Source organism: Dendropsophus ebraccatus, chromosome 5, assembly GCF_027789765.1.
Source record: "Dendropsophus ebraccatus isolate aDenEbr1 chromosome 5, aDenEbr1.pat, whole genome shotgun sequence".
NCBI lineage: Eukaryota > Metazoa > Chordata > Amphibia > Anura > Hylidae > Dendropsophus > Dendropsophus ebraccatus.
Genome location: NC_091458.1, coordinates 156,257,509 through 156,278,103, shown reverse-complemented (window position 1 = coordinate 156,278,103; position 20,595 = coordinate 156,257,509). Strand labels below are relative to the sequence as shown.

The 20,595-nt window shown below is 47.1% G+C and overlaps 2 protein-coding genes across 5 annotated transcripts; both read left to right on the top strand.

Annotated features, from left to right (window-relative positions):
- The first annotated feature begins 4,011 nt into the window (after positions 1–4,011).
- LOC138794215 (E3 ubiquitin/ISG15 ligase TRIM25-like) lies at positions 4,012–5,568 on the top strand. The gene has a single exon (XM_069972996.1). The coding sequence runs from the start codon at positions 4,012–4,014 to the stop codon at positions 5,566–5,568; it is 1,557 nt and encodes a 518-aa protein (XP_069829097.1).
- An 8,502-nt stretch (positions 5,569–14,070) lies between these two features.
- Positions 14,071–20,145, top strand: LOC138793928 (E3 ubiquitin/ISG15 ligase TRIM25-like). Of its 4 annotated transcripts, none has more exons than XM_069972677.1 (2): positions 14,071–14,092; positions 17,393–20,145. In XM_069972677.1, the coding sequence occupies exon 2, from the start codon at positions 17,399–17,401 to the stop codon at positions 18,953–18,955; it is 1,557 nt and encodes a 518-aa protein (XP_069828778.1). In that variant the 5' UTR covers positions 14,071–14,092; positions 17,393–17,398; the 3' UTR covers positions 18,956–20,145. The 4 variants fall into 4 exon arrangements, with proteins under 4 accessions (XP_069828778.1, XP_069828777.1, XP_069828776.1 ...); XM_069972676.1 differs by lacking the exon at positions 14,071–14,092 and adding an exon at positions 14,212–14,233; XM_069972675.1 differs by lacking the exon at positions 14,071–14,092 and adding an exon at positions 14,303–14,382.
- The last annotated feature ends 450 nt before the right edge of the window (positions 20,146–20,595 follow it).

Sequence of the window (20,595 nt, the reverse complement as noted above, 5' to 3'; positions counted from 1 at the left end):
AAAATGAAAAAAATTGTATTTTTTATTTTCTCGGCACATGTTCTACGTAAGTGCCCGTCACCAGTGGGGTCCATATGCTCACTGCACCCCTTGTTAGATTCCTTATGGGGTGTAGTTTCCAGAATGGGGTCACTTGTCGGGGGTTTCTACTGTCCTGGCAGCACAGGAGCTTTGTAATTGCGACATGGCCTCCATCCTCCATTCCAGCCTCTAAATGGCGCTCTGTCCCTTTGGTGACTTGCCCTGTGCCCATATGGCACATTATGCCCACATGTGGGGTATTTTCGTACTCAGGGGACACTACCCTACACGTTTTGTGTTCATTTTCTTTTTTAACCCCTTGTGGAAATGGAAAAAAATCAAGGCTAGACCAACATTTAGTGTAATTTTTGTAAAATTTTTACTCTAAATCATTAATCTTGTCATGTTTTTTCATTTTCACAAGGGGTTAAAAGATAAAAAAAACATTTAATGTGTAGAGCAATTTCCCCTGAGTACGGAAATACCCCACATGTGGACATAAAGCGCCATGCGGGTGCAGGGTAAGCCTCCGAAGGGAAGAAGCGCCATTTGGTTTTTGAAGGCTGGATTTGGATGGAATGGATTTCGAGGGGCCATGTTGCATTCAAAAGGCCCCTGTGTTGCCAAGACAGTTGAAACCCCCCACAAGTGACCCCATTATGGAAACTGCACCCCTCAAGGAATGTAACAAGGGGTGTAGTGAGCATATGGACCCCACTGGTGACGGACACAAATGTGGAACAATGTGGCGTGAAAATGAAATATTACATTTTTTACACTATAATGTTGGTTTAGCCTTGAATATATCATTTTCACAAGGGGTTAAAAGAGGAGAAAAAAAACAAAATGTGTAGCGCAATTTCCCCCGAGTCCGTAAATACCCCACATGTGGACATAAAGCGCCATGTGGGTGCAGGGCAAGCCTCCGAAGGGAAGGAGCACCATTTCGTTTTTGAAGGCTGGATTTGGATGGAATGGATTTTGAGGGGCCATGTTGCATTCAAAAGGCCTCTGTGTTGCCAAGACAGTTGAAACCCCCCACAAGTGACCCCATTATGGAAACTACACCCCTCAGGGAATGTAACAAGGGGTGTAGTGAGCATATGGACCCCACTGGTGACGGGCACAAATGTGGAACAATGTGGCGTGAAAATGAAATATTACATTTTTTACACTATAATGTTGGTTTAGCCTTGAATTTATCATTTTCACAAGGGGTTAAAAGAGAAAAAAACACACAATATGTGTAGAGCAATTTCCCCCGAGTCCGTAAATACCCCACATGTGGACATAAAGCGCCATGTGGGCGCAGGGCAAGCCTTCGAAGGGAAGGAGCACCATTTGGATTTTGGAGGTTGGATTTGGCTAGAATGGATGATGAACGCCATGTCGCATTTACAGAGCCCTCGTGCTGCCAAAACACTGGAAACCCCCCACAAGTGACCCCATTCTGGAAACTGCACCCCTCAAGGAATCTAACAAGGGGTGCAGTGAGGATATGGACCCCTTGATGATGGGCACATTTGTGCCATGAAAGTGAAAAAATGAAAATTTTCCCTTTCACGTCACATTGTTCCACATTTGTGCCCGTCACCAGTGGGGTCCATATGCTCACTGCACCCCTTGTTAGATTCCTTGAGGGGTGTAGTTTCCAGAATGGAATCACTTGTGGGGGGTTTCCAGTGTCTTGGCAGCACGAGAGCTCTGTAAATGCGACATGGCCCTTGAAATCCTTTTCAGTAAAATTCGGCTTCCAAAAGCCAATTGGCGCTCCTTCCCTTTGGAGGCTCGTCCTGCGCCCCCTTGGCACTCTATCGCCACATGTGGGGTATTTCTGTACTCGGGAGAAACTGCGCTACACATTTTTTGTCTTTTTTTGCCTCTTATCCCTTTAAGAAAATGAAAAATTGAAGGCTAGAACAACGTTTTAGTGTAAAAAATAAATTTTTCTTTTTTCACGCCATATTGTTCAGAAAATCTGTGAAGCACCTGTGGGGTCCAGATGCTCACCGCACCCCTTGTTACATTCCTTGAGGGGTGTAGTTTTCTAAATGGTGTCCCTTTAGGGGTGTTTTTTAGGTTTTGGCACCCCAGAGCCTCTGCCAACCTGAAGTGGTACAGTCAAAAATGACCAAATATAACGGAGGCGTTGAAATTCACTAGGCGCTCCCTTATATCTGAGGCTTGTGGTTGCGTCAAATAGCGCAATACGGCCACATATGGGGTATTTCTATAAACTGCAGAAACGGGGCAATAATTATTGGGGTGCATTTCTCTGGTAATAGGTTTATAATTATGAAAAATATTGGATTACAATAAAATCTCTGCACAGAAAATTAAAATTTTCAAATTCCTTACACACTTAGCTTTTATTTCTGTGACTCCCCTAAAGGGTTAAAACACTTTCTGGATATGCTTTTGCAGAGTTTGGGGGGTGCAGTTTCTGAAATGGGGTGCTTTGTGGGGCTTTCTAACATACAGGCTCCTCAAATACACTTTAAACCTGAACAGGTCCCTAAAAATATCTGATTTTGAAATTTTACTGAAAATTTGGAAATTTGCTGCTAATGTTTTAAGCTTCCTATCGTCTAAAAAAAATGAAAGATAGTTTAATAAATGCCGCCAACATAAAGTAGACATGTTGCTAATGCTATTTAATATATAATTTATGTGGTATAACCACTTTCTGTATACGCAAAGAAGTTTCAAAGTTGGAAAAATGCATTTTTTCACATTTTTTCACATTATTTGGGTTTTTTTCATAAAGATTTGTTATGAGTATCGACTCCAATTTACCAGAAATGTAAAGTACAATATGTCACGAGAAAACAATCTCAGAATCAGCCGGATAGGTAAAAGCATCCCGAAGTTATTAATGACTAAAGTGACACTGGTCATATTCATAAAATTTGTCTCTGTCATTAAGGCCATTTCAGGCTCTGTCCTTAAGGGGTTAAAAGGCATATGCAAATGTGTGAAACTCCACAGAAATGTACTACTGGGCTACATTCATACACGCTGGAATTTGGTCCATAATTGCGGATCCACAAATGTCCATAGCTCCACAGATCCATAATCTTCAAAAATTACTTTCAAGCTCTAGTGCGGGGTCGTGGTACAGATTGTCACATAGAAGTCTATGGGATCATCTGTAATTTTTGCGCATCCGTGTTTATGGAAAAAACATCCACAAATCCAGATGAGTAATTTGATCAAATTCCCACTTAACTATGACTTTAAAGCGACTCACAATCTGTCCCCCCCAAACCACTTGTACCTTCGGATAGTTGCTTTTAATCCAAGATCTGTCCTTGGGTCCGTTCGGCAGAGGATGCAGTTATTGTCCTAAACTACTTTTAATCTGGCAGCGCTGTGTCTAACGGCCGGGGCTTACATTTGTATATGCATTAGGCTGGCACACCCTCTCCGTCCTTCCTCCCCACCCTCCTCATTATTAGGAATGATCCAGGAACATTTACTGCTGTTTGAGCTTTGCACAGGTGTATTAACGATCCAGCCTATGTTCATTATACACACAGGTGGGGAATAGGAAGCAATCTGCCTGGAGTATTCCTAATCATGAGGAGGGTGGGGAGGAAGGACAGAGAGGGTGTTAGACACAGCGCTGCCGGATTAAAAGTTGTTTTTATGACAATCACTGCATCCCCTGCTGAACGGACCCCAGGACAGATCTTGGATTAAAAGCAGCTATCTGAAGGTACAGGTGGTTAGGGGGTCAGATTGTGGGTACAGAGTCACTTTAACTTTTAACTATAACTTTTTTTACTGATCCACAAAATTATTTTATTTTTTCCAGACATGTTGGATCCTGAAAAACGACAGCTTTACACTTTATTTTTTTGCCAAAAATTTGAGCCAAATGTGATGGAATCCTTATGTTGCTTGTATTGTATGTTTGTGGGAACATGTTCACTTTGTGCTCTACTGAATACATTTTTTTTTTTTTTTTAATTATATAGGCTCATGAACATGGCATTTTCTGGACTAAGCGGTGAGCTGAGCTGCTCCATCTGCCTTGGCATATACAAAGACCCTGTAATGCTAAGCTGTGGCCATAACTTTTGTCAAGTCTGTATCACAACTTCGTGGGACAAACATTGGAGCACTAGGATTTACTCTTGTCCTGAATGTAGAGCAGAGTTTAAAACCCGTCCGGCTTTGCAGAAGAACCTGAAGCTGGGTAATATAGTAGAACATTATCGTGCTACTCGTGAACATGTAGAAGGATCGGAGATATTCTGCTCCTATTGTCTGACGTCTCCAGCACCCGCTATAAAAACCTGTCTACACTGTGAGGCTGCACTTTGCCAACTTCATTTGAAAAACCACAGCAAGTCGGCTAACCACATCTTGGTGGAACCAAATTCTCTAGTGGACCAAAAGTGTCCTGATCACGACGAACTGATAAAATATTTTTGCGCCCAGGATAACACTTTGTTGTGTCCCGTGTGTAATGACGAGAAGCACAAAGATCATAAAGTAGAGCTGGTGAGCGAAGCCGGGGAGAAAAAGCGTCAACGTTTATGGGCTTCCATAAAGGAACTGTGTTCGGAAACAGAAGACCGAGAGAACTTATTTTGGATGCTGGAGGAACATCGAAAAAAAATTCAAGAAAAATCCTTAAACGTAAAACAGCGAGTCTTTGCCCTTTTCCATGGCCTACGAGAAAAACTCAACTTGCTGGAAAATAAAACGATTGATGAAATCACGAGACAGGAAAAGGTGGCTTATAGCTCCCATTCTCAACACGTTCAAAAACTTCACAAAGACGTGAAGGAGATGTACAAGAAAAAACTCCAGCTTCAAGAGATGTGTAAAATCCCAGACCACTTGACTCTTCTCAAGCAAACTGCTGTCGATGTCGATCCTAAACTCTGTCCAAGACCGATTTATGGCGTAACGTTGGACGAAGAAAAGATTGTGGTGACCTTGCTCAGCGCTTTGAGTGGGTTTCCGGATTTTATTACGGAAATGAAGAAAAAGTGTGGCTTTGATGTGGAAGATTCTACCGACTTAATCCTGAACGTTAATACGGCTGACCCTAACCTTGCTCTCTCATATGATTTTAAAGAGGTTCTGGATTCCAACAAACAAAAACTTCGACCCCATCTTCCAGAGAGATTTTATACCCAGCAGGTATTAAGCACCAAAAAGTTTTGCTCTGGAAAACATTATTGGGAAGTCAAAGTCTTTGAAGATGGGAACTGGTCTGTAGGTGTGACCTACAATAGCGTGAAGAGAAGTGGCTATACATCACGTATGGGAACAAACGAGAAGTCCTGGTGCGTAACTTGGTATGATCCATTTGATGAGTTTTATGCAGAACACGATGATGATCGGGAAGATATATACGGTTATAACGCCACACATGAAATTGGAATATACCTGGATTACGAAGGTGGGACGGTGTCTTTCTATGAACTGTGCAATCCTATAAAACACTTGCATACGTTCTTTGATGACTTTACCGAACCCCTTTATGCCGGAATTTTTGTAGAACAGATGGCGGGAATTAGAATCTATTAAGAGGCATTGGAGTGGGCAGGGGAGGTGCCATTTTTGCGCAAGAAAGTAGCTGTGCTGCTTCTAATCCCACGTAACCCCTTTAAATTATTTTTTCTTGTTAAAAATAAAGTAATATATGTCATAATTATAATAAGTTTGAATAAAGATTACACATTTTTTACTGCATTAAACATTGCATTTGCGACTCTTTTAACCCTTCTTGCATCCCTACTAAATAGCTTGGAGCTGGGTTATAATATATAATTCGGGTGGCTGCCTGGGGCCTGGAGCTCCTTGTGGGGTCCACAAATGATCTCGCTGTAGCTGCACATTACTTGGGGGCCCACCCCATATGATTCTCTGGTGGGGCCCCCAAGTGATGTTCAGTCTCCTGGTGCTGCTCTCCCCTGTTCTCTCTTCTGGCACAAGCAGTGTGTACTGCCTGCACTGGAAGTTCCGGCCACCTGTTGGCTTGTCCGTTACATACTGCCTGTGCCGGAAGAACAGGGGAGAGCAGCGCCGAAAGACCTGCAGCCCTAGGGGATATATAATCCCCCCCCTCCATTTATATACTTTAGGGGATCTGCACAAATGACCATGGTCTAACAGGGGGCCATCTACTATAAGGGGACCTACACAGGGGGCCATTCAGGGGTGATTCTAGCCTCTCTGCTGTCCAAGGCGAACTATAGGATGACGCCCCCCCCCCCCCCCGTCAATCCGCCCACATTATAATCCACTGCTGTCCCCAATAAACATAATGTTTGGTCCCTTGTTGCACAGAGGATGTCAGGAGAGGAGGGTGCTAATCCTATAGGAGAGGTCCCAGCAGCACAGAGGATGTCAGGAGAGTGCTGATCTTTTAGGAGATGGTCCCCCTCTCCCCCCCTCCCCCCCCCCCCCCCCTGCACAGCAGATAAAACAAAAACAAAAAACAGCACATAACTCGCCTACCCTCCGTTCCCCCGTCGAGCCTCTCTGGTCTGGTCCCGGCTGATGTGCGGCTGCCCGAGGTGTCCCGTCCTGTCCCCGGCAGCGCGTGCATCATCAGAGAGCTCCCCGTGCGCCTGTGGCTGTGACTTCCAGCGCACGGGGAGCTCTCTGATGCGCGCGCTGCCGGGGACAGGATGGGACACCCCCGGCAGCCGCACATCAGCCGGGGGACTAAGGCTGCATTCCCACGTTCCGTGATCCTGATGTGGGCAGTGATAGGAAACGTCCAAGACGAGTGTCAGCTACAGCAGATGGTACCTTTCTGTGCCTGCACTGTGGCCATTGAAATGTCTTGAAAGGTGACAGTGTTTTACCCCCCCCCCCCCATACTGGAGTTGCATATAAGATTGTACCTTATGTTGTTGGGAAAAATGCTCAGTAGCGGCGTGTTAGCATACAAGATAACTGGAGCAAAAAAAAAAAAAATCTGAGGTGCAAACGTCTTCTGTTAGAGGTTTGTGGGAAACATTGAGTTGAGGAAAAATGCGTTAGGTCTTTTGATGGGTTCATTATGGTCATATTCTTGCACTGTTTCTGCACCTTTTTTAGCAGTGTGAGATGATGAAACAACCAGAGAGACGGAACTGTGTATAATATGGATGATATATGGTTTTAAACTGACATTCAGCATTTAGCCATAAGGTGTCGCTGTTTTGCAGTACACGGCCTGTGTTGTTAAAGGACAACTCCGGCGAAATTTTTTTTTGGCTCATTTAACACACATTACAAAGTTATATAACTTTGTAATGTGGTTAAATACCCGGTCTGGCCCCCTTCCCCCACTTTCCGACCCCCGACCCCCCACCCCGGAAGTTAAAGAATATATACATTACCTATTACGGTCGTCACGGTCCTCTTCTCTGGTGTCGGGTGATGTCAGAGCTGGGGGGCGGTCCGGGTCTTCTTCCTCCTCGGCGTCTTCATTGAGAGTGAATGGGAGAGAAAAGGCTGCTGGTGCACATGCGCACCAGCAGCCTTTTCATTGGCTGGAGCGCATCACATGGCTTCCAGCTTGCTCAGCCCTGATTGGCTGAGCTTGCTGGAAGCCATGTGATGCGCTCCAGCCAATGAAAAGGCTGCCGGTGCGCAAGCGCACTGGCAGCCTTTTCTCTCTCATGGACCCGGAAGCAGGACGGCGGAGGAAGGTGACGGTGAGGCAGACGGCGGGCGAATGGAGTGGCGATCGTCACCGGAGGGATGGTGAGTATGGTGTCTGTGTGTGTCTGTGTTTTTTTTTTTTTTTGGGGCGGGTCCCGCCGGAGTTGTCCTTTAAGCTGAGCTGTTGTCAAGGGAGATGAGCCTGGCAGGTGGAAGATGTGACCTGAGGGAGAAGGAGGAGCAGATGAGGGAAGTCTGGAGCGGCCATTTTGATGAGCGAGCTGGCTATAGCAGACTGAGAGACCTGATGCCAACCACATGAAGTATCTTTCTTCTAGGACCCCATAACTGCTGTGGAGAGTAGCTGTACTAGTCTGTGGCTGCATCCTATTATGAGGGGAGAGATTTGCCGAGACGGCACAGGCGCTGTGTCAAATCAAGTTGTGAAGAGAAACGAGCGCCATCTTTGCTGCAGAACTGTGGCAACAGGGGCCCCCTCATTCAGTAACAGTGTAAAGGAGACCTGGGTCAATAACCGTGCACGCCAAATGTTCTGGGACAGATATTGGGCCTGTAGATAGTTTAGTCAGGGCTATTGTCTGTGACAGGCCACATTATATTGTGTAAGGGACATCACAGCATACGCAGCCATTTGTCTTATGTTTGTGGTTTGATAACAGTGTAAATAGTTTATAAGATTGTGAGCAATCGCACCGCAAACGCCCATGAGAGGCACCCCCACATATTGGTTCCTGTCAGGGCCGAACTGGGACTGACAATCAGCCTTGGCATATCAGAGCACACAGGCCCACTTGCCATGGGGTAAAAAAAGGTTATGAGTACAGCATGGATATATATTGTATAGTCAAAGCCATGCCTGGAATTAGGGTGGACACTGAGGAATACGGAAACTTTGAGCGGATTATGATGCGCGGCCTCCGCTTGCAGTTCCGCCCATACCATAGACTCAATGATATTCGCAGGTGAATTCTGCCGTCCACCCAAAGAGTTGACATGTTAATTCTTTGGGTGGAGAGCAGAGGTGCACGAGACATCCCATCGAAACAATGTGACAGGCGGAGTTGCAACGCGGGCTCCACTTGAAATTCTACCACTAATGCTGAGTGTGAATGGGCCCTTAAGGGTGCGTTCACACCTACAGGATCTGCAGCTGATTTTCTGCAGCAGATTTCAGTTAAATAACTGAACACAGCATCAAATCTGATGCTGTGTTCAGTTATTTAACTGAAATCTGCTGCAGATCCTGTAGGTGTGAACGCACCATAAAGGGGTATTCCCCCCCCAAGAGCTTAATTTTATGTCCCCAAACCTAGCTGCTCTTACTCACCAAGTCCATCTGAGTATTTTGAGCCGTCTCCCGTCTTTCTAGCTGCTGCCGTTCCTCAGTTACAAGTTTTTCTAAAAGCAGATCTTTATCCAAAATAGGAAACTACACTTCCCATCATGCAATGCTTCTGCCTGATGGTGAAGTAGTAGAGCTGAGACAATGAAGGAGATGATGACAGTGTAGCAGAGCTGAGATGGCGGTGTCAGTGTAGCAGAGCTGAGTTGGGGATGACAATGTAGCAGAGCCGAGTTGGCTGTGACTGTGTAGCAGAGCCGAGTTGGCTGTGACTGTGTAGCAGAGCCGAGTTGGGGGATGACTGTGTAGCAGAGCCGAGTTGGGGGATGACTGTGTAGCAGAGCCGAGTTGGGGGATGACTGTGTAGCAGAGCCAAGTTGGGGGATGACTGTGTAGCAGAGCCGAGTTGGGGGATGACTGTGTAGCAGAGCCGAGTTGGGGGATGACTGTGTAGCAGAGCCGAGTTGGGGGATGACTGTGTAGCAGAGCCGAGTTGGGGGATGACTGTGTAGCAGAGCCGAGTTGGGGGATGACTGTGTAGCAGAGCTGAGTTGGGGAGTGCCGCGGGAGTGCCAATCCCCCATATAGTGCCCCACATAGTATCCAATGCCCCCCATATAGTGCCCCACATAGTAGCCAATCCCCCATATAGTGCCCCACATAGTAGCCAATCCCCATATAGTGCTCCACATAGTAGCCAATCCCCCATATAGTGCCACACATAGTAGCCAATGCCCCCATATAGTGCCCCACATAGTAACCAATGCCCCATATAGTGCCCCACATATTATCCAATCCCCCATATAGTGCCCACATAGTATCCAATCCCCCATATAGTGCCCCACATAGTAGCCAATGCCCCCATATAGTGCCACACATAGTAGCCAATCTCCCATATAGTGCCCACATAGTAGCCAATGCCCCCAAATATGCCCCACATAGTAGCCAATGCCCCCCACATATGCCCCACATAGTATCCAATGCCCCATATAGTGCCCCACATAGTATCCAATGCCCCATATAGTGCCCCACATAGTATCCAATGCCCCATATAGTGCCCCACATAGTAGCCAATGCCCCATATAGTGCCCCACATAGTAGCCAATGCCCCCATATAGTGCCCCACATAGTATCCAATCCCCCATATAGTGCCCCACATAGTAGCCAATGCCCCCATATAGTGCCCCACATAGTAGCCAATCTCCCATATAGTGCCCACATAGTAGCCAATGCCCCCAAATATGCCCCACGTAGTAGCCAATGCCCCCCATATATGCCCCGCGTAGTATCCAATCCCCATATAGTGCCCCACATAGTATCCAATCCCCATATAGTGCCCCACATAGTAGCCAATCCCCCATATAGTGCCCCACATAGTATCCAATCCCCATATAGTGCCCCACATAGTAGCCAATGCCCCCATATAGTGCCCCACATAGTAGCCAATCCCCCATATAGTGCCCCACATATTAGCCAATCCCCCATATAGTGCCACACATAGTAGCCAATGCCCCTATATAGTACCCCACATAGTAGCCAATCCCCCATATAGTGCCCCACATAGTAGCCAATGCCCCCCATATAGTGCCCCACATAGTAGCCAATGCCCTTATATAGTGCCCCACATAGTAGCCAATGCCCTTATATAGTGCCCCACATAGTAGCCAATGCCCCCATATAGTGCCCCACAAAGTAGCCTATCCCCCCATATAGTGCCCCACATAGTAGCCAATGCCCCCATATAGTGCCCCACAAAGTAGCCTATCCCCCCATATAGTGCCCCACATAGTAGCCAATCTCCCATATAGTGCCCACATAGTAGCCAATGCCCCCAAATATGCCCCACATAGTAGCCGATGCCCCCATATAGTGCCCCACATAGTAGCCAATCCCCCATATAGTGCCACACATAGTAGCCAATGCCCTTATATAGTGCCCCACATAGTAGCCAATGCCCTTATATAGTGCCCCACATAGTAGCCAATGCCCCCATATAGTGCCCCACAAAGTAGCCTATCCCCCCATATAGTGCCCCACATAGTAGCCAATGCCCTTATATAGTGCCCCACATAGTAGCCAATGCCCCCATATAGTGCCCCACATAGTAGCCAATGCCCCCATATAGTGCCCCACATAGTAGCCAATCCCCCATATAGTGCCCCACATAGTAGCCAATCCCCCATATAGTGCCCCACATAGTAGCCAATACCCCCATATAGTGCCCCACATAGTAGTCAATCCCCCCATAAAGTTCCCCCACATAGTAGCCAATCCCCCCATATAGTAGCCAATCTCCCATATAGCGCCCCACATAGTAGCCAATGCCCCCATTTGTGTGGCCCGACCAGAAAAACAATAAACCAGTAACTCACCTGTCTGCCAGTCCCAGCAGCTCCTCTCCCGGCAGAGCGCGCACTCCCGTCATCCTCTGGGGCGGGCAGCGGGGTATACAGACACTGACTGTGCCAGAAGTAATTCATGATAGAGGCCGCAGGTCACTTCTGGCACAGTCAGTGACTGTATACCCCGCTGCCCGCCCCAGAGGATGACGGGAGTGCGCGCTCTGCCGGGAGAGGAGCTGCTGGGATGGGCGGACAGGCGAGTTACTGGTTTATTGTTTTTTTGGTGGGGCCACATACAGGGCCGTTTTAATACATTGGTGGGCCCAGTGCACAGCCCTCAAGAGTGGGCCCCCCCTTCCCTTTTGTCACATTGTATAATGTACTGAATTTGCCCCCACACTGTATCAAGAGCCCCAATACATACAGTAGTTACCTTATAACACTATTTCCACCATACAGTGATTACATATTACATAAAAACTGCACTAAACAAAACAGAAAGATATCACCAATGATACCATTACATAATACCGCCACATCATGACCCCTAACACTACAACCCTATAACAGAGTGCAGTTACATCCAGTGACTCACCGGGGGCGTCTTCTCCGATCAGAGTCTGTCACCTTTTCTTTTTCTCTCCATCCAGCCTGGGCCACCTTGAAGTCTTCTCCTGGCTGTGAATCTTCTCTCCAGAATCTGCCAGAGAAATATTTTAGGCTCCAACACATACAGTAGTTAGGTCCCTTGTACCCCTATACAGTAGTTACACCCCTCTGTACCCCTACATAGTTACACCCCTCTGTGCCTCCATAGTTTTAAGGTGTCCCTGTAGTATATAGACCCTCATGTGCTCCTCCAGTTATATACAGCCCCCCTGTGCTCTCCCCCAATAGTATATAGCCCCCCATGTGCTCTCCCCAATAGTATATAGCCCCCCATGTGCTCTCCCCAATAGTATATAGCCCCCCCTGTGCTCTCCAATAGTATATAGCCCCCCTGTGCTCTCCCACAATAGTATATAGCCCCCTGTGCTCTCCCACAATAGTATATAGCCCCCCTGTGCTCTCCCCCAATAGTATATAGCCCCCCTGTGCTCTCCCCAATAGTATATAGCCCCCCTGTGCTCTCCCCAATAATATATAGCCCCCTGTGCTCTCCCAATAGTATATAGCCCCCCTGTGCTCTCCCCAATAGTATATAGCCCCCCTGTGCTCTCCCCAATATATAGCCCCACTGTGCTCTCCCCCATAGTATATAGCCCTCTGTGCTCCCCCATAGTATATAGCCCCCTGTGCTCCCCAATAGTATATAGCTCCTCTGTGCTCCCCAATAGTATATAGCTCCCCTGTGCTCCCCAATAGTATATAGCTCCCCTGTGCTCCCCAATAGTATATAGCTCCCCTGTGCTCCCCAATAGTATATAGCTCCCCTGTGCTTCCCTATAGTATATAGCCCCCCTGTGCTCCCCCATAGTATATAGCTCCCCTGTGCTCCCCCATAGTATAAAGCCCCCTGTGCTCCCCCATAGTATATAGCCCCTGTGCTCCCCCATAGTATATAGCTCCCCTGTGCTCCCCCATAGTATATAGCTCCCCTGTGCTCCCCCATAGTATATAGCTCCCCTGTGCTCCCCAATAGTATATAGCTCCCCTGTGCTCCCCCATAGTATATAGCCGCCCCCCATAGTACATAGCTCCCCTGTGCTCCTCCATAGTATATAGCCGCCCCCCCATAGTACATAGCGCCCCTGTGCTCCCCAATAGTATATAGCTCCCCTGTGCTCCCCCATAGTATATAGCTCCCCTGTGCTCCCCCATAATATATAGCTCCCCTGTGCTCCCCCATAGTATATAGCCGCCCCCCCATAGTACATAGCTCCCCTGTGCTCCCCAATAGTATATAACCCCCCCATAGTATATAGCTCCCCTGTGCTCCCCCATAGTATATAGCTCCCCTGTGCTCCCCCATAGTATATAGCCCCCTGTGCTCCCCCATAGTATATAGCCGCCCCCCCATAGTACGTAGCTCCCCTGTGCTCCCCAATAGTATATAACCCCCCATAGTATATAGCCCCCCTGTGCTCCCCAATAGTATATAGCCCCCTGTGCTCCCCCATAGTATATAGCTCCCCTGTGCTCCCCAGTAGTATATAGCCCCCTGTGCTCCCTCATAGTATATAGCCCCCTGTGCTCCCCCATAGTATATAGCTAGAGGGAGAGTGCGGCCTCTTGTGACCGCAGGAAGTGCGGCCACAAGAGTGACTGACAGGGAGGCAGCCAATGGCTCTTTCTCTGTCAGTATCGCTGCCGCTGAAGCGCCGCAGTGGCAGCAGGTGGGCGGGGGCAGCGGCGGACGGGGGGGCCCTGCAGGGGGCGCCATGGAGGGGTAAGTAGATTACCCATCCATGGCGCTCCCCCCTGACAGGCTGGTGGCCGGAGCCCTGTGCGACCGCACTGGTCGCACATAGCAACGGCCGGCCTGCTCGGGGGGGGGGGGCCCTTTAACCAGTGGGCCCGGTGCACGTGCACCATGTGCCCTCTGGTTAAAGCGGCCCTGGCCACATATAATGCGGGACACTGGGTGCCGTTCCGGGACCGCAGGACAGCACCCCGAAAACGTGATTGTCCCGCGGAATCCGGGACGGTTGGGAGCTATGCTGTTATGTGTGACGTCACCCGGCAGTCTTCCTGCACGGCCGGCCACAGCGCTCCACACTTGATCTCTCCTCTGCCTCAGTCCTCAGTAGTGAGTATTACAACCAGGGCAAGGGGGGAGGCTGAGGGCGGTGATTGTAGGTTAGGGCTGAGGGAGGGCACTGTCTGGAGGGAGGGGGATCAAGGTCTCAGACCTGAGGAAGCCAGCCAGGTGTGAGCCAGAGCCAGGCCTGTATGTCAGGGATTTGTCAGTGGGTGAGGGATCTCAGTCAGAGCCTGTACAGACAGGGCAGTGTGCAGATAGGAGTGTGTGCACACTGGAGAGAGGACACATCATCCGTCTTTGTGACAGCTTCTGATCCCATAGCAGCCTTGTATCTTGTGAGTGTGTGGCCCTCCTCCTCCTGCCTGTGCTGGACTCCAGCCCCCTCTTCCACTACTATGCTCAGTGTATACTGCAGTCTGGGGCATAGTGGTGGGGGTGGTATATATGGCTGCACATGTGGATATATATGTACTCTGTGGCATAGTGGTGGGGGTGATATATATAGCTGCACATGTGGATATATATGTACTCTGTGGCATAGTGGTGGTGGGGGTGGTATATATGGCTGCACATGTGGATATATATGTACTCTGTGGCATAGTGGTGGGGGTGATATATATAGCTGCACATGTGGATATATATGTACTCTGGGGCATAGTGGTGGGGGTGGTATATATGGCTGCACATGTGGATATATATGTACTCTGTGGCATAGTGGTGGGGGTGGTATATATGGCTGCACATGTGGATATATATGTACTCTGTGGCATAGTGGTGGGGGTGGTATATATGGCTGCACATGTGGATATATATGTACTCTGTGGCATAGTGGTGGGGGTGGTATATATGGCTGCACATGTGTATATATATATATATGTACTCTGGGGCCCCAGTGTACATATATATCCACATGTGCTACTATATACCACCCCCTCCACTAATATACTACAATGTACATATGCATCCACTTGTGCTGCCATATATACCCTATACTGCCATATACCACACTATACTGTTAAATAGTGTGGAGTGGCAGGCTGCCATGCTGTGCAGACTAGTTAGTAATGAAGCGCACAGCTTGTCTGGATCCAGCCCTCAGCCTCTCTGCGCTGAAACTTGTAGTACAACAATTTCAGCTTAAATATTATGTCAGGTTCTTTATAAAGTAAGGGGTTTATGATGTTCTGCAGCAGCTGAGGTGTATCATGAGGTTCTGTAGCAGCTGAGGTGGAGGATGAGGTTCTGCAGCAGCTGAGGTGGAGGATGAGGTTCTGCAGCAGCTGAGGTGTATGATGAGGTTCTTTAGCAGCTGAAGTGTAGGATGAGGTTCTGCATCAGCTGAGATGTATCATGAGGTTCTGCAGCAGCTGGGGTGTATGATGAGGTTCTGCAGCAGCTGAGGTGTATGATGAGGTTCTGCAGCAGCTGAGGTGTATGATGAGGTTCTGCAGCAGCTGGGGTGTATGATGAGGTTCTGCAGCAGCTGAGGTGTATGATGAGGTTCTGCAGCAGCTGAGGTGTATGATGAGGTTCTGCAGCAGCTGAGGTGTATGATGAGGTTCTGCAGCAGCTGAGGTGTAGAATGAGGTTCTGCAGCAGCTGAGGTGTAGGATGAGGTTCTGCAGCAGCTGAGGTGTATGATGATGTTCTGCAGCATCTCAGATGTATGATGAGGTTCTGCAGCAGCTGAGGTGTAGGATGAGGTTCTGCAGCAGCTGAGGTGTAGGATGAGGTTCTGCAGCAGCTGAGATGTATTATGAGGTTCTGCAGCAGCTGAGGTGTATGATGATGTTCTGCAGCATCTCAGATGTATGATGAGGTTCTGCAGCAGCTGAGGTGTATGATGAGGTTCTGCAGCAGCTGAGGTGTAGGATGAGGTTCTGCAGCAGCTGAGATGTATTATGAGGTTCTGCAGCAGCTGAGATGTATTATGAGGTTCTGCAGCAGCTGAGGTGTATGATGAGGTTCTGCAGCAGCTGAGATGTATCATGAGCTTTCTGCAGCAGCTGAGGTGTATGATGAGGTTCTGCAGCAGCTGAGGTGTAGGATGAGGTTCTGCAGCAGCTGAGGTGTAGGATGAGGTTCTGCAGCAGCTGAGATGTATTATGAGGTTCTGCAGCAGCTGAGGTGTATGATGAGGTTCTGCAGCAGCTGAGGTGTATGATGAGGTTCTGCAGCAGCTGAGGTGTAGGAGGAGGTTCTGCAGCAGCTGAGGTGTATGATGATGTTCTGCAGCAGCTGAGATGTATCATGAGCTTTCTGCAGCAGCTGAGGTGTATGATGAGGTTCTGCAGCAGCTGAGGTGTAGGATGAGGTTCTGCAGCAGCTGAGGTGCATGATGATGTTCTGCAGCAGCTGAGATGTATCATGAGCTTTCTGCAGCAGCTGAGGTGTAGGATGAGGTTCTGCAGCAGCTGAGGTGTAGGATGAGGTTCTGCAGCAGCTGAGATGTATTATGAGGTTCTGCAGCAGCTGAGGTGTAGGATGAGCTTTCTGCAGCAGCTGAGGTGTAGGATGAGGTTCTGCAGCAGCTGAGGTGTAGGATGAGGTTCTGCAGCAGCTGAGGTGTAGGATGAGGTTCTGCAGCAGCTGAGGTGTAGGATGAGATTCTGCATAACATCATAATACACATTGAAAAAATAATAAGTTTACTGATAGCTGTGGTATTCACATGGGAATAGTTGATAAACAATTGATTCTAGGATTGGGGGGGGGGCACCATTTTTTAATTTTCGCCTCAGGCAGCACAAAAGCTAGAATGGGCCCTGCATACGGCAATGTACGATCAGGGTCTTTAACAAAAAATAGTAAATCACTCTGCTCTGTTCCAGCTCATCTGGGTATCTAAGAGTTAAAGAAGCAGTTCACTTTTTTTTTTTTTTTGCCCCCCCGGGTAGCCGCTGTCATGTATACTTACATAAGATGATCGGTGTCCCGTTCCCGTCGGTCAGTTCCGTCCCGCGGTGCCGTTCACATCGGGCGCGCGCTCACTTCCGCCGGCGCTGTGACTCCTTTTCTCTCCCTTGTCATTTGAACGCCGGAAGTCACGCGCTTCCATAGAGAATGCATGGAAGCGAGTGACTTCCGGCGTATAATCACTGGGCAGAGAAGAGGACTTGCAGCAGCCGGCGGAAGTGAGCGCGCGCCCGATGTGAACGGCACCGCGGGACGGAACTGACCGACGGGAACGGGACACCGATCATCTTATGTAAGTATACATGACAGCGGCTACCTGGGGGGGAGAGAAAAAAAAAAAGTGAACTGCTTCTTTAAGTTTCAAAGTTGAACGTTGCTCCACCCTTGTCTGTGTGACATTGCTGTAAGTTTCGTTTCTTCTTGGTGCAGATAAAGATGGCTTCGTCTGATCTAGGTGAAGAGCTGAGCTGCTCTATTTGCCTCAGCATATACACCAACCCAGTAATGCTGAGCTGTGGCCATAACTTCTGTGAGGTCTGTATATCAGACACTTTTGCCATGAAGAGGAGGTCTGGGATTTACTCTTGTCCAGAATGCAGAACGGAGTTTAAAACGTATCCAGTATTGCAGAAGAACCTGAAGTTGAGCAATATTGTTGACCATTATCATTCCACTAAGGAGACTCCACAAGAAACCGAGACGTTCTGTACATATTGTGTGTCTTCCCTGGTACCTGCCGTTAAAACCTGCCTACGCTGTGAAGCCTATTTTTGTGAACTTCATCTGAAGAACCACAGTAAGTCTACAGACCACACCATGATTGAGCCCATCAGGTCTCTACAGGACAGAAAATGTGCTGTCCACAATGAACTCATAAAATATTTTTGTGCCCGAGATTCTTCATTGCTTTGTGCCAGTTGTTCTACGAACTGGAAGCACAAAGGTCATGAGACGGAACTGCTAAGTGCAGCAAGTACGAAAGAGAAAGCACGACTGCAAAAGTTTATGGAAAAATTGTCTTCAAAAACAGAAGAGGCAGAAAAAAAAGCCTCGCGTCTTGAAGAAAACAGAGACCACCTCCGGCAAAAATCGGCCGGTCTGAAAGAAAGAGTCACCGGTCTTTTTGGAGACATCAGACGTGAACTTAATCATCTTGAAAATAAAGTCCTGGAAGAAATCTCTACGCAGGAAACCAGTTTATCTGCTTTGTGCTCTGAACGCATTGAAAAGCTCGATAAACAAATACAGGAAACGTACAGGAAAAAACGTCAGGTCGAAGAGTTATGTAAAATCTCCGATCCGCTGATGTTTCTGAAACAAGGGGCTCAAACTGAAGGTTTTGAGCTGGAGTCTCTATTTTATACGGAAAACCTGAATGAAGAATTAATAACCGTGACCTTGATAAACGCTTTGAACAGACTATCCAAAGTTATTCCTGAAGTGAAGAAAAAGTATAAATTCAATGTGGGAGACTCTACTGATATGGTCCTAAATGTCAATACGGCAAACCCTTTCGTTGCTCTCTCCTATGACCTAAAGAAAGCCACCAATACCGACAAGGAAAAATCACGGCCCTTTCACCCAGAAAGATTTACCATTCAGCAAGTTTTATCCACCAAGAGGTTCACTTCTGGAGAGCATTACTGGGAAATTGAGACAAGTACCTGCGGACAATGGGGCGTGGGGGTCACCTATAACAGTGTCAAGAGAAAGGGAGAATATTCCTATATTGGAACAAATCCCAAGTCCTGGTGCTTGAACTGGTCTAAAGGAGAACTTACAGTAGATCATGATAGTGAATCAGAAAGCGTAGAGTGCTCGGTATCAGCACCAAATATTGGAATATACCTGGACTATGATGGGGGGGTGATATCCTTTTACGAGTTGTCTTATTCGGCCAAACACCTCTATACGTTTTCTGCTCATTTCACAGAACCTCTTTTTGCAGGATTTTATGTCAATGATGACGCCTGGGTTACGATTGCAAGTTAAAAGTTAGGTGTTGCTGAAAAAAAAGCCTAATTTATGCAATTCGAATGTGCTAATATAGTGCACGATGACCTGAATTTATGAAGGCCTCTGATTTTCCCATAGCATAACCCGATAAGAGATCCGTGTATCAGGGGCGGATTAACTTTATCATGGGCCCCAGGCTGTTCACCAACCCACTGTAACTATGGCAGCACTATTTTCCTCCATAATGCAGCCTGTAAAGGACCTGTGGTGACATCGTTGTCACATGATAAGGTCCTTCAGTATGTTCTCTAATGTTACTGCATTGTCTCCTGGTTGCAGTTTTGCCCTGATTTGTGCAAAATTGTAGTAAAAAACAGCAATTGTTATGCAAATTATGGCAGAAGTGTAGCCTGGATATAATACACCACTGAAAGTATAAGTCTGTTTGGGGGGCCATGGGCCTATTATAGTCCGCTTCTGCCGTGTATATAACAGACTCTGTCTTATGCAAATCTATCTTTTATACAAATCTGCAATCTAATTTTCTTTCTTGCAAGATTTTTTTTTTTTTATTGATATAGAAATCTTAAATGGAAGATGTCACCTAGATTTATTTTTTTATCTATTAGATAGTAAATGGTGTTCGTTTTTTTCTAATCTGTTTCTATTTTTGAATGTATTTTTTTTATACATATATTTTTTTGTACATTGTTATGAGGGCAGACATCTTGATGTAACTGTTTATAACAGCACTTAGTGACATGCTTTACAGCCAGGCTCATGGACATAGACTACAATAGAGCGTGGTCTGTGACCTTAGAGGAGGGCTGCTATTGTCCATTCCTATCTACTGGTGACACATGTTGCGGTAATGCTGTACAGATCACTTTACAGCAACCTTCTCCTTATCATTATAGACAGAATAGGAAGTCTCCACTTAGTTTTAGCCCCAGTGGTGAGAATGAAAACTGCAAGATCTCAGGATTATCTTATAATATTGATGTGTCTCTTTGTCCTAACAGCATCTAACAGTGTCAGCAGTTTAGAACCTGAATTGCAGCCGACAGATTCCCTTTAATTTTTTCTTTATCTCAACAATATTCAGTGTTAATTTTAAGACGTCAGACGTAGATAACTGGTGTATTCATTCATGTATGTGTGTAATAAATGACGGATGTTATTTTTTAAATTGGTTCGAATGTCACAAATAAAATCAATAAATTCAACTGTTATCATAGAAATTATGTTCTTATTCTTCATGTCAGGATACTATCAGAGCTGCTTTATCACCATTCACTTGGCAGTAAAAATTATATGGGTAAAGCGCTGACTCTCTTTATACTAGTGGTGCACAAAGGTTGCGGATAACAAATGTAAATAGAGCAAATAGACAAACAAGTTTTATCTGTTGAGGTGCTTAAAGGGGTAGTACGGCATTGACTTAAAAAAAAAAAAAAATTATTACCTTTCTTGCCGGCATCCACAGTGTCTGGGTCGCCCTGCCCCCACCTAAAGTCCAATAGTCTAAATCCTTTTTAATTGCGCTGTCACATTGGCCCAGCGTCCATCTTGTGTCATGCTGTGACAATTTGAGGCCTGGCTTAACAGGGGACGGATGCTCGGCCAGCCCCCAAATTGCCAGCTCTGCCCCTGTCTGTGACATGGGTGCTGATGGT

Bases quoted from the DNA above. Each gene is read 5' to 3' on its own strand.
- LOC138794215 (XM_069972996.1), top strand. From the start codon at position 4,012: ATGGCATTTTCTGGACTAAGCGGTGAGCTGAGCTGCTCCATCTGCCTT.
- LOC138793928 (XM_069972677.1), top strand. From the start codon at position 17,399: ATGGCTTCGTCTGATCTAGGTGAAGAGCTGAGCTGCTCTATTTGCCTC.